This window comes from Danio rerio, chromosome 11 (genome assembly GCF_052040795.2).
Source record: "Danio rerio strain M-AB ecotype USA chromosome 11, GRCz13ab, whole genome shotgun sequence".
NCBI classification, from domain to species: domain Eukaryota; kingdom Metazoa; phylum Chordata; class Actinopteri; order Cypriniformes; family Danionidae; genus Danio; species Danio rerio.
Genome location: NC_141031.1, coordinates 36,875,612 through 36,890,054, shown reverse-complemented (window position 1 = coordinate 36,890,054; position 14,443 = coordinate 36,875,612). Strand labels below are relative to the sequence as shown.

The following is a 14,443-nucleotide window of genomic DNA, read 5'->3' as shown; positions in this document are numbered from 1 at the left end:
TCAGAGAACTTCTACCTAACCTTTCCTTTTCCTGCAGGGAGAGACCGGGAGACCAGGCATGCCAGGAGAAAAAGGAGACTTTGGGGCTCAGGTACAGTATGCTGTTTGCTAGATAAACATCCTGTCAGTACTGATAGTAGGTTTTTGTAGGCAGACATCTGACATTTTACACATTCACCACTCTTTTTCTGATCCTCTTAGTGTTCAGTTGTAATGCCAGACATTTACGTGAGCATTAATGTTATCACAAGCAAACGCGCATGAATGTGTTTGAAGAATATTGTGCATTTCCCACAGTTCTTTCCATTCATTTATGATAACTATAATTACTCAACAGACTCAAAATGATGTTTAAAGTGTTTCTCTCTGATGTGGTTACTTCACTGTTTGAGACTGATTTACTGATAGAGAGCAGAGTTTGTGTAACATTTGTAAAACATTATCATTTGGGTCAATGGCTAGTGGTGTTAATTACTGTTAAGTGTCAGAGGTGAAATGCATTATTATTCTTAGGTCACACCGAAATGAAAACGAGTACTAAACATCCTGGAATGCACTCTGAACCCAGAAATATCCTGTCGGCACATTATTTGAGTGGACTTACTTGTTTGGGGGAGCATGTGTGGTTCAAGTATAGATGAGTATACGATAGGGTTGCCTAATCTCAGTCCTGAAAGGCCGGTGTCCTGCATAGTGTAGCGCTAACTTCCTTCAACACACCCGGCTGGAAGTTTCTAGTATACCTAGAAAGAGCTTGATTAGCTGGTTCAGGTGTGTCTAAATTAGGTTGGAACTAAAGTCTGCAGGATACCGGCCATCCAGGATCGAGTTTAGGCCCCCCTGGTATACATGTACATGAGCTAAATACTGAGATAATTTAAACGTTAAAAATTTAATTTATTCCCTCATATGTTTGACTGTTTTTCTTTGGCATATTTTGATCGTCCAATCAGTTTCCGACCAAAAATCTTTGGTAGCTAAATATTCTGCGGATCCCTAATTATTCTAACACATCAAACTGACTAACTGATGCAAGATATCATAGAAAAGGCTACGTCTTAATTCATTAATGTTGTCAGGTCTAGCTAAAAAAGCAGATATAAAAAAGCCATGATACCCAAACACTTTATCTTGAAATCTAACCTTGTAGAAAACAGTTAATTTAGAAGTAAAGTGAAAGTAAACTGTTTTATTAAGTAATTTACTTATATCAAATAACTTATATTATATTCTATCATATATATATAATAGTAAATGGTATGTCTTAACGTGCAAGTGTTGCCAGATCTAGCTATAAAAAAAGCAAATACCAATAAATTAATGATTTTCAAACACTTTATCTTGAAATGTAACCACATAGAAAATGGGTAATTTGTTAATAAAGTATAAGTAAACAGTTTTTATTAAGTATTTTACTTATATTGTATAACTTATATAATTTAAATCATAGAAAACGATATGTCTTAACTCATTAGTGTTGCCAGATCTAGCTAAAAAGCAAATATGAAAAAAAGTTATAATACCCAAACACTTTAGATTGAATCAAAAAATCAAAATGGTTAATTAATAAGTTAAGAAAACTATTTTATTAAGTACTTTACTCATATTTTATGATATTACTTATATTATATCATTCTACCCAGTACTGGGTTGCTGCTGGAAGGGGATCCGCTGTGTAAAACATATGCTGAAAAAGTTGGCGGTTCATTCCGCTGTGGCGACTCCTGATAAATAAGAAACTAAGTCGAAGGAAAATGAATGAATGAATTAACATTATATTATATCATAGGAAACCGGATGTCTTAACTAGTGTCTTAATTAGTGTTTCCAGATTTAGCTAAAAAAAAAGCTAAACTACATGATACCCAAACATTATATCTGGAAATTTAACCACATAGAAAATTGCTAATTTATAAGTTAACTATTTTTATTAAGTAATTTACTTAAATTATATCATATAACCTGTATTATATCATATTATATCTAATATATCATAGGAAACGGTATGTCTTAACTCATTAGTATTGCCAGATCTAGCTAAAAAGCAAATATGAAAAAGTAATAATACCCAAACACTTTATCTTGATATTTATCCAAATAGAAAATGGTTAATTTATAAGTCAAATAAACTCTTTTATTAAGTAATTTACTTATATTTTATCGTATAACTTGTTTTATATCATATTATACCTTCCAGTACTAGGTTGCGGCTGGAAGGGCATCCGCTGTGTAAAACATATGCTGGAAAAGTTGGCGGTTCATTCCGCTGTGGCGACCCCTAATAAATAAGGGACTAAGCCGAAGGAAAATGAATGAATTACATCATATTATAAAATATCATATATCATAAGAAACAGTATGTATTAACTAGTGTGTAAGTTTCATATTCATAATTCCATGAAGTAGTGTACATTTTAAGGCATGAACAAATCATTTCCTTGGAAAAAATGTATATATTGTTAGCATTGAAAGTGAATTTGAAAAATAAAGAATTTTCGACTGATGAAATAAGCAAAAAATGAATCACTTTATATTAATGTCAATTATATTTCATTTTAATGTTAATGTAATTTATGTTAATAGAAATATGGTGCCGTCACTACAACTTATATATCGTATTGAGTCTAGAATAGCTGTTTGTGTTGATTACGTTAAAGTTGTTTTCCAAATAACCAGTGAAAACATGCATTTTACATCTGACATACATTAAGAATGACGTCCAAATATACATCTGTCAGGTAAACAGCGCTTATTAATATGCCAGTTAATAGTTCTCACATGGCTATGAGCTCATTGTGTCTCATAAATGTTCCATGTGTCTCCTTTTTGTTGATCGTCCAATCAAAGCAAAACCTTCGGCTGACCTCCACGTCCGGCCGCTTTCATCTTTTTGCAGCTGTTACGATTTCAACGATCTGTCAAAATCAGATTTTTCTCTGGACTTCCTGTCTGCCACATGCATGCAGTTTTACTATGTTTGCAAGGATGTTTTCAGAAATGTGGCCCTCACAAGTATCATAAAACAAGCGCACACATTGGAAAACATCCAGCTGAGCTATTAAAGCTCCAGCTATTCTGTTCTGCTGATTGTGTAGACAAAACAATAATTACAGCACACAGCTGAAGCCAGAATTATTAGCCCTCATGTATATTTAAGATTTTTCTCAACGCATTGCTAAACATAATAGCTTTAATAACTAATTTCTATTAACTTGTTTCTTTTATCTTTGCCATAGTGACAGTACATAATATTTCACTAGTGTTAGAGCACACTCTCCAGGCCAGATAAATAGGATCTAGCCCCGGGTGTCAGATCCTGAAAGAAAATGTTTGTTTCTCTGGGTATCCAAACAACAAGCCTGCAGGGCCACCCAGTACCCAAACCTGTTAACCAGTATTCAACTGAATTAACAGTCTCCTATCAGTATATCAGTTGACTGAGAAAGCCAGAGAGGAGCCGAAGCAGGAGATGAAGTAATGAGTTTATTGAAAAATCTTACACACACCAGACACTTTATTATTGATCCACTTAATAGGCGTTTTTTTTTTTTTATAAAGAATTCAAGCCTGATGCTGTTGTGCAAGGTTTGTGTTATATTATATTTGTATCAGGTTTACATTATATACTCACTGGCCACTTTATTAGGTACACCTGTTCAACTGCTTGTTAATGCAAATTTCTAATCAGCCAATCACATGACAGCAACTCGATGCATTTAGGCGTGTAGACATGATCAAGAAGATGATCTGCTGCAGTTCAAACTGAGCATCAGAATGGGGAAGAAAAGTGATTTAAGTGATTTTGAACGTGGCATGGTTGGTGGTGACAGACGGGCTGGTCTGAGTATTTCAGAAACTGCTGATCTACTGGGGTTTTCACGTACAACCATATCTAGGGTTTACAGAAAATGGTCAGTCGAAAAGAAAATATCCAGTAAGCAGCAGTTCTGTGGGTGCAAATGCTTTGTTGATGCCAGAGGAGAATGGCCAGACTGGTTCCAGCTGATAGAAATGCAACAGTAACTCAAATAACCACTCATTACAACTGAGGTATGCAGAACATACATCTTCTATCAGAAAAGCCGGGGCTACAGCAGCATAGGACCACATCAGGTGCCACTCATTTTAGCTAAAAACAGGAAATTCAGGCTATAATTCACACAGACTTACCAAAATTGGACCATAGAAGATTGGAAAAACGTTGCCTGATCTGATGAGTCTCGATTTCTGCTGCAACATTTGGATGATAGGGTCAGAATTTGGCATTAACAACATGAAAGCATGGATCCGTCCTGCATGATATCAATGGTTCAGGCTGCAGGTGGTGGTGGTGTAATGGGTGGAGGATATTTTCTCGGCACACTTTGGGCCCATTAGTACCAATTGAGCATTGGTCAACACCACAGCCTACCTGAGTATTGTTGCTGACCATGTCCATCTTTTTATGACCACAGTGTACCCATCTTCTGATGGCTACTTCCAGCAGGATAACACACCATGTCATAAAAATTGAATCATGTCAGACTAGTTTCTTGAACATGACAATGAGTTCACTGTACTCAAATGGCCTCCACAGTCACCAAAACTCAATCCAATAGAGCACCTTTTGGATGTGATGGAACAGGAGATTCGCATCATGCATGTGCTGCTGACAAATCTGCAGCTGTGTGAATCTATCATGTTAATCTCTGAGGAATATTTCCAGTACCTTGTTGAATCTATGCAGGATTAAAGCAGTTCTGAAAGCAAAAGTGGGTCCAATCTTGTACTAGGTGTACCTAATAAAGTGGCCAGTGATTGTAGGTTTATTAGGCAGGTTAGAGTAGTTTGGCAAATCATTGTATAATGTTGGTTTGTTTGTAGACAATCAAACAAAAATATTGCTTAAGGGGGCTAATAATATTGACCTTAAAATATAAAATAAGACTGAGTCAAATAAGACTTTTTCCAGAAGAAAAAATATTATAGGAAATACTGTGAAAAATTGCTTGCTCTGTTAAACATAATTCGGGAAACATTTGAAAAAGATCACAGGGGGCTAATAGTTTTCACATTTTACCTAAACATGCTATTTGTTCAATTTTATCCCTGTTTAATCTTCCTCTTAGGTCTGTGAATATGCCGGCTAAACATTTCTCTGCTTAATCCATAAATCAAGCAGAAAATGTTTTGGCATTTTGTCTTACGTTTCTTCTTCTCCTATTAGGGAAATCCTGGTGATCCCGGTCCAGTCGGTTACCAAGGAATGAAGGTTCGTCTTCCGCTCTCGCTTTCATAAATATTTACATTGTGTTTATATTCACGTTGATTTGTGCTCTTCTGCTGAAATGATAATCTATACTGTTTTTCTTTTCTTTACAGGGAGACCAGGGAATAAAAGGTGATAAGGTAAACGCCAAAGAGCTTTCTTGCTGATTCGAAGGAAATTTTTGTCAAAAGCACGTTCGTGGAGTCTGCCTGCAGTCAATTATTTGATATTGTACAGTATTTCTTTCTGGAACTGCACCGCTAATAGAGTTTTGTTTGATCTGCAGGGAGAGAGAGGTCATAAAGGCTTCAAGGTGAGCTTGTTATTGTCATTTTTTTAAATATTATTATTATGTAGTCATGCCTGTGTTTTTATCATGTTGAATTGAATTCTAATGCTATTTTTAGGGAGACAAAGGTCATCATGGTCTCGATGGCACGGATGGACGTAAGGTGAGTGCTGATGGCACAAAAACAGCACTTTGAAGGGATAGTTCACCCCAATATGATGCTTTCATAAAGTTCAGATCTGCATAAAAAAATCACATTTTACTTTTTTTATTAATACACACACTGTAAACCAAAAAATGCTGGGCTCTACACAGTGCCTTATATGTTGTCCCAATGCAAATTGATTAGGTTTACGTAATTGTTTTAATATATTTAAGTGGATTGAACCCAAAACAATTAAGTTGTGCCAAAAAAATAATGAACTTTGTCATTTCGGCTTATTTTAAATAAGTAATTTGAACAAGCAGCAAAAATAATTTTTGGTCACACTTTATTTTGATGGTTTGTTTGTTGAATTTAAGTTGTAAATTGCATCTACATGCCAACTAATTCTCATTATTTTAAATAGACTATAAGGTTGGGGTTAGGGTTAGTGTAAGTTGACATGCACTTGCAAAGTTTCTTATAGTCAGTTAAATGCCTGTTGAATATTAACAAATAGTCTTCTAATACTCAAATGGACCTTCAAAATAAAGTGTTACCTAATTTTCTGAGTGCAGTATGGAGGCTTATTTTAATGATATAAGAATGAAAAAAGTCTAAATTATGATTTTAAATAGCATAATTATTCAATTAAAAGTCTAAATTATGACTAACTATTTGAAATCATGTTATTAAAAGTCAAAATTATGAAAATAAAATGTCAAAAATACGACATTAAATGGAAATTATGCCTCCAAAAGATATAATTATAAGACTTAAAGTTGAAATTATGCATTTATATTTTATAGCCAATATGTAAAGTTGAAATTATGGCATAACACATTTAAATTATGACTTTAAAATTCAAAGCAATTCAAATATCGAGAGAAGTCAGCTGAGGTGGCTCGGAAAATCTGTTTTCGGATGACTCCTGGACGCCTACCTAGGGAGGTGTTCCAGGCATGTCCCACCGGGAGGAGGCCTCGGGGAAGACCCAGGACTCGCTGGAGGGACTATGTCTCTTGGCTGGCCTGGTAACACCTCGGGATCCCCCCGGAGGAGCTGGAGGAAGTGTCTGGGGAAAGGGAAGTCTAGGGTTCTCTCAAAAGACTGCTGCCTCTGTGACCTGGCCCCGGAAAAGTGGCAGAAAATAAATGAATGAATGAATGAAAAAGTAAAAAAAAAGAGATGAAATCTTTAAATTCTGTTAATTTGACCAGTTGTCATTTTATCCTCCAAATTTAAAAGAAAAGTTATTGCATGTAAACATATTGGTAGTTTTAAAAAGAACATCTACGTGTAATTTTCAAATTACATAAAGTTCTGCATTTTTAGTCTTTGTTTACACTCAAAAAATATATTTAGAATGAGCTGAAACAACACAATCCTTGAGTTTTCTTTGGGGCAGCTTAATTGTGACATGTTCAATCACTTAAATTTGTCAAAATCAATTAACTTGATTTGTTTTGGGACAACACTGCATTTATTAATGTACCAAACCGAAACACCTGCACTGTAAATTTATAAAACAAACATCAGTTCCATTACACCAGAAGTCAGCAAAAAAAGACCAGCCTCAACATTCTGCAAAATATCTTCTTTTTTATTTTTCGAAAGCTAAATAGGTTTGAAATGACTCAACACTGAATAAATTCCTAATTTTGAGGTGAAACATACTCCTATCATACATTATTTAATGAATTACTTTAACATCTGACCTTTTTTCTTTCTCTTCTTCCTGTGCTGCTTTCTCTGATGCCCTGTGTCAGATTTCAGGTTAACAGCAGATAAACAATAGATGCATAAACTGTTGCATGATTATATCAGTTGTCTGTCTGACACTTTATTCCATTTCTGCTTTATTTTCTTCATCTTTGTCCTCAATTAGTTCTCAACATGTACTGTAATGTTCCATTTAACAAATCACTCCGTCTTCATTCAAAGATCATCTCATTTTCTTGTTATTTTCGGTCTCTTTTTCACTCGGTCTGGCTTTTTTCCTCAGTATATTTCTTCACTTTTGTTGGCGTGATGATGTCACCCTGGAGTTGATTACATGCAGTTCAGGGTGTTTGACTCCACACTGCGTTTGACTGCCACCATGAAGAAGAGTGTTTACGTTTTGTGTGTTTGTATTATATTTCATAGGGCGAGCCGGGATTCCCTGGACTTCCAGGCTGTAAAGGGTCACCAGGGCCAGATGTGAGTATTACTGTTACCTAATGAAGTCAAGTAGAAATGAAATTAGTCTGAATCTGAGATATCACTGTGTCTATATAAAGCAAAGGTGTGTTGTTTGAAAGTATTTTCCTATGATATGTCTGAGCAACTCACATCTGAGCAATGCACGTGACTTTATTCTCCATATGAGAGGCGTCTTTAAGCTGCCATCACCAAAAAAAAAAAAAAACCTTTTATATAAAGTATTAAGTGAAGTTTATTCATAAACTAATTTCGAGAGGAGCACGTGATTATGATTGAACGCGGCTGGTTCTGCATTAGCATGCATGATCCACCAATCGGGCCATTCCTAACCCATTATAAAGAGCCAGGGTTTTTTCACTACAGTCATCTTCGATTTGAAGAATCCCCCCTTCCACCCCTACCTTTTCACCTTTCCCTCCATGGAGCAGCACGGTGGCCCAGTGATTAGCACTGTCGCCTCACAGCAAGAACGTCACCGGTTCTAGACCTTTAACAGGCTGGTGGTCGTTTCTGTGTGTAGTTTGCATGTTCTTCCTGTGCTTGCGTGGGTTTTCCCCGGGTCCTACGGTTTCCTCCCACATTCCAAAAACATGCACAACAAGTAAATTGATAAATTAAAATTTTGCACTACAGCTAATCTCTCACTATGCAGCATATCTTTTAATAGCATTCAATTTTTAGTCATCAGTTTTTATCAATGGGGAGTTGTCGCCCTCCAAACGGGAGGGAGCCCAGGGCTCAAGAACCTTTGGGCTCAGGGCTCTCTCCCGGGACAGCATGCCAAACTTGCTTATAATCAATCATCAGCTAAGTGTGAACTCTTGAAATACATTTTAGTACTTTATTACTTTCTCCTTGTGCCATTTCATTGTTATTACACATAAAAAAATCTGATTGTTTTGTTTTATGTTTATGTGTGTATTGTTTGGGTTTTACCAAAATCTGGTTCAATTCCATGTCAGCAGTTCCTTTGGAAATATTATTCCCAGGAAAAAGCGTGACGTGCTCAATACCTATTTTCCCCGCCGTGTGCTCATTTTGTCAATATAAATTTGCTACTTGAAATTTTTAAAGTAAACTTTTTATGCAGGTTGCAATGCAAAAAGTATTTTAAAAATTTCTGAAAACATTTGCATGTACTGTACACAAAATCGATCTTTTGAGCATACACACACTTAACATCTTCCCCAGGTTTTACGCTTGCGACTGTACTCATTTACTGGGGTGTTTTTCATGTTTATGGACTCTCCCACTACTGCATATATCAACCGGGGGCTAAACTGTGCATGTTCAAATCATATGACTTTGATCCAGATGCATTCCAGCTTCTGTTGATCCAGAGTGTATCAAGATCCATACGTTTACAAACAAACTAATTGGCTGACAAGACGCATCCTATTGTCCTATAAAATGCCACTTCAATGTAGATCTCTGTAGGGTCCCATCCCTTGGGTGGCTGTTCATTGGCTGAGCCATGTGTCAATCTCATTTACGAGCGTCTGTTTCCACTCAGTCTGCATCTGGAGAGCAGGACAGGGGATGTTTGCCTCTCCTGCAGCCAAACATTTACCAAATTTGACATCCAAGCTGCTCTCAGAACTCTGCAGAGTGTTTATATTCTGTGCTTAAGGATAGGCTTGAAGAAAAGTAGGGTTTTAAGGTTGTATGTTACTTTGTTCATAAATAAAGCTGTTTTTTTTCTCATCTGGTAGGGTTTGCAAGGAGAATCAGGGCCTAAAGGAGACCCCGGACAATATGGACGCAAAGGAGAACGAGTAAGAGATGAGAACGAGTCTGTGTTTGAGTAAAATATGCATTTGGATATTTCTTCAGTGTTTGGGCTTTCAGCAGTGATGTTTATATTGCACTGAACTGAACTAAACTGAACTTCAACTCTGAAAACTGGACTGAAAGTTTCAGTTCACTAATCATCTATGTTAAGCTGCTTTGACGCAATCTACATTGTAAAAGCGCTATAGAAATAAATTAAATTTATTTAAATTTGAAATATTTGGATCATGAGCATGAATAATTCTCTGTATGAATAGCAATATACCAATATCTAGGATTTTTTTGCTTAGTTGAATTAGTCATTTTGAGGTTTTAACATTTTTAAGCATCGAAAATTGTAAAAAAAAACAAAAAAACTATATATATATATCTTTAATAAAAACATTTATTAAAACTATAATTTTTAAATGATGGCTTATTTAGAGCAATAATCCTTTATTGGTGATAATGGCTGTGTTTAAGAATCATAGTCTAGCCTAAACATACAAATTAATTTTCATTTATTTTCTTTATACTTCATATGCCATACAATTAATACATATCTGTTAATCTGAATGACGATGGAAAATTTCTTTACCCATAATTTGACCTTTAATTTTCACTAAAGCTCTCTGAACTATTTAAGTTAATGTTTACTTGCTTTTTTGGTATATTAAATCACTTTTTGTAAATTTTATTTGACGCTGACACAAAAATGGGATCTATTCCTAAACTGTGAGAGTTTAAGGATGCAATTATGAATATATGAGACAATTCATTTAATACTTACTAAATACATTTTTTTTATGAATAACTTAAAAATTTAATAAAATAGTAAATGGGTTTCTTAAATAATTAAGTAAAATATTTTCTGAATAAATTATTTAGTTTTCTGTTGCTTTTAAAAATGTCTTGTAATCTAACCTCTTTTATGTTTTTTCAGTTTCTTTTCTATAGTTTTCTTTTTTCTCTACAGCATTTTGGTTCCACGTGTGATGTTGAAAGTTCTTATAAATAAATTGAGTTGAGTAAAATTACAAATCCTGTGCAGTTGATGAGATATACAGTTAAAGTCAGAATTATTAGCCCCCCTTTGAATTTTTTTTTTTTTTCAAATATTTGCCAAATTATGTTGAAAAGAGCACAGAAACTGTCACAGTATGTCTGATAATATATTATCTACTGAGAAAGTCTTATTTGTTTTATTTCGGCTAAAATAAAAGCAGTTAAAAATTTTTTTTAAAGCCATTTTAGGGACAAAATTATTAGCCCTTTTCAGCTATTTAGTCAACAGAACAAACCATCATTGTACAACAACTTGCCTAATTACCCTAACCTGCCTAGTTAAGCTAATTAACCTAGTTAAGCCTTTAAATGTCACTTTAAGCTGTATAGAAGTGTCCTGAAAAATATCTAGTAAAATATTATTTACTGTCATCATGGCAAAGATAAAATAAGTCAGTTATTAGAAATGAGTTATTAAAACTATGTTTGGAAATTTGTTTAAAATATATTCTCTCCGTTAAACAGAAATTGAGGAAAAAATAAACGGGGGCTAATAATTTTGACTTCAACTGTATATGTATAAAGATCCCATTGAAATATGGGAAAATGTGTCATTAAAGACTTTGTCATTTTGGAAAATCAGAGCTTAGTTTGAAACTTTTCTCAGCAAGATCATTGGATTTTATTATGCCTTTAAAAGTTAAAATTACAAGATGTAAAGTTTAGAATTAAAGATTAAAAGAGGCAAGATTACAATATATTTTTAAAAGCAACAGAAAATAAAATCATTTATTGGGAGATAATTTTTTATTTATATTATCACTCGATTGAATGGGCATTATCAGTGGTTATCAGCTGCTAGATATGGGCCAGTAGGGGCCTTCTGCACCTACTGGTAGGCTCAGAAGGCTGAAATCATCCATCCACATAATTAAACAGATATACTAAAAAAAAGACTCCAGATCCAGATCTGTTTTACATTACTGTGACGGTTGGGTTTAGGGTTGGAGTAGGGGTAGACATTAATAAAATACAATTAATGGGAAATTTAATAAATAATCTACCTAATTTTTGTTAACTTCCGGCCGCACCCGTATGTGATCTATAGCTGATTAACCTTGTGGATAGATGATAACAGCCTTCTAAGCCTACCGGTTGGCGCAGAAGGCCCCTACTGACCCATATCTGTCAGCTGACAACCACTGATGACCATTCAATCGAGTGATAACATACGAATTGACTGTTATTTTTTTCATGATGAATTATTTCAGAAACCCATTTATTGTGATTTTTTTTTTTTCATATATTTATTCAGCAAGGATTAATTATTTTGTCTCATATATTCATAATTGCATTATATACTGTATATATATATATATATATATATATATATATATATATATATATATATATATATATATATATATATATATATATATATATCACAGTTTAAGAATCGATTGCATTTTTGTGCCCACGTCAAATTTTATTCTCAGAGGAAACATCTGAGAAGCTGGAGACTTGAGCAACAGTCTCCATTTTCTTACATTTATGTTGAGTGCTGAGTCCTAACCTAATAAACTGTGTGATATTTCCATCTTATTAGTAGTTTCCACTAATAAAACATCTTTGAACTTGAAATTGGTTTCATTTGTTGCTTTCAGGGAGATCCTGGCAGAGATGGTGAGCCAGGAAGACCTGGAAACTACGGACCATCTGGGGCCAAGGTGCGTTTTTGATCATCTATTGAAAAGATAGTTCAACCAAAAATGCAAATTTTGTCATTTTTTTAACCCTAAATTAGTTCCAAAGCTACAACTATGAGAAAAAATTAAGAGGCCACTTGTAAATTATACCATTAGATGAGTTAAGTGGAGTTATTTGGTGGAGCATCACATATTTGTATTTTAGAAGATATGTTTACAGAATAAAACAAATATTAACATTTGACCAAAGTCAATGGCTAATAAATACAGTAATTGTACAGAATGTTCACATTAAATATTTTAACAAATGTTGGTTGCCAAGTATTTGATGCAAGCCATAGCTTTTCTTACAATGGAAGTCAATGGCTACTGTCACCTGTTTTCAACAACATCAGCATGAGTAAATGGTGTGTATTTTTTTAAATGACATGTTTTGTAGCTGAACTATACCTTTAAACACCCGTTCATGGTCCTGTTTTGTTGTTTTGCTGGTAAAATATAATATACAGTTGTTTGAGTTTCCTAGTGTAAAAGGACACTGATGCATTTGCAATTTTTTTGTTGTTGTTGTTTTCTTTAGGGAGACAGGGGTCCTCGTGGGGCTAACGGCGATAAAGGCGAGAGAGGAGATGATGCAAGTGTTTTCAATCTTTTTTTAAAGACTTCTACACATGCGATGTAGTAATGTGTGTCAGGCCTGATTTGAGTGTTATCTAACCATTTCCTGCACTCTTTTCCAGGGACCACCAGGACCAGATGGCCCAAGAGGAGAAAGAGTAACCAAACATTTATATTTACTTCTGCTGTGTCAATGGTTGTGTTTTAAGCTGCGCATAAATGTGAGAAACTTTCTTCTCTGTTAAAGGGCCAAGGTGGTGAGAAGGGTGAACAAGGGTCTCGAGGTAACAGAGGTCCCAGAGGCGAGCCTGTGAGTATAGCCTTCAGTTTTAAAGATGTCACGGCTGGCGTTAAATTTGTTAAGTTTGCAAAACAAAATGTACTGTTCTCTGAGGCCCACTTATAATATTATGAAAATTTTTATAATCATTTATCATCATTTTGATCCCCTCCTTTAGAAGACACTGTTTGAATCAGATTGTAGACTCAGAAGTAAACGCCCACTGCAAAGACTAGCTAACAGTTTTGCATAATTAAACATTTTCAAAAGTTCAAAAGCACAGGTACCCACTAGCTATGTTTCCATCCACCAATTTTTATGCGCATTTTGAATATGCATATAAAAAATGGTTGATGGAATCGCATAAGTTGAAAAATGTCTGCGCATAACTGAGTAGTAAAACTTTTATTCAATAAGAAAAGATGTACTTAAACTATGATAGAAACACTTTTACTGAACAAATTCCAGTATGAGCAATAAGTGATTTTGACTTACTGACAGGTTTTGAGAAATCGACGACAAATGGCAGAAATCACAGGCAAATCAGTGCTTGTGCACGCGAGTGACAATCACACAGTTTGAACTATCAAAAACGCGATCTGAGAGAATCACAGATGAGTCGCCGATGCCCGTGAGATATTTGGCGTGCTAAATATCTGAAGCTGTCGGTGATTCAAATCATGCTGTGTGAAATGAGTTTTGACTGAAAATAACGTCCGCGATCACCTACAGCCAGTAAGAGAGCAGCATCCACTAGTGTGGTTACCTGCTGGCCAGCGGGAGGCTGGTTTGAAGTTAAAAGTGCTCATTTTCATTTTATTTGAACCCAAGAAATAGAGGAAAAACTAACTTAAATTTGGCAGGAGCACACTTGTTTGTTTGACGTGTCATCTGAGCAAAACCACAACCGGGTCGAAAAAAAAAACGTTGAGCAGAAATTGCTAACTCCCTTCAAACCCAGGTGAGCAAATATGTACATTTTCTACCTATTAAAGGCTTCTTTCTCGTTATGTACTTAATCGCAAAAGAAATACTACATGCTTTTTGTTGCGAGATGTAGTTTGGACAGAGTTGTCGGCAATTCTTCCTATTTTAAAGTCATACAGGGTTTGAAGTCATACCCCTGTTGTTGATCCATCTTGCTGTGTAAACAAAGCAGTGACAATAGGCTAGCTTAGAT

The 14,443-nt window shown here is 35.0% G+C and overlaps 1 protein-coding gene across 1 annotated transcript in view; it reads left to right on the top strand.

The window, feature by feature from the left end:
- The window catches only part of col6a1 (collagen, type VI, alpha 1), a 69,559-nt gene that overhangs the window by 9,425 nt on the left and 45,691 nt on the right, over positions 1-14,443 (top strand). Inside the window, exons 9-19 of the mRNA XM_087272944.1 lie at positions 38-91; positions 5,207-5,251; positions 5,362-5,388; positions 5,535-5,561; positions 5,656-5,700; positions 7,828-7,881; positions 9,597-9,659; positions 12,324-12,386; positions 12,946-12,999; positions 13,106-13,141; positions 13,231-13,293. Coding sequence (XP_087129070.1) covers positions 38-91; positions 5,207-5,251; positions 5,362-5,388; positions 5,535-5,561; positions 5,656-5,700; positions 7,828-7,881; positions 9,597-9,659; positions 12,324-12,386; positions 12,946-12,999; positions 13,106-13,141; positions 13,231-13,293 — 531 coding nt within the window. The remainder of the gene's footprint in view (positions 1-37; positions 92-5,206; positions 5,252-5,361; positions 5,389-5,534; positions 5,562-5,655; positions 5,701-7,827; positions 7,882-9,596; positions 9,660-12,323; positions 12,387-12,945; positions 13,000-13,105; positions 13,142-13,230; positions 13,294-14,443) is intronic.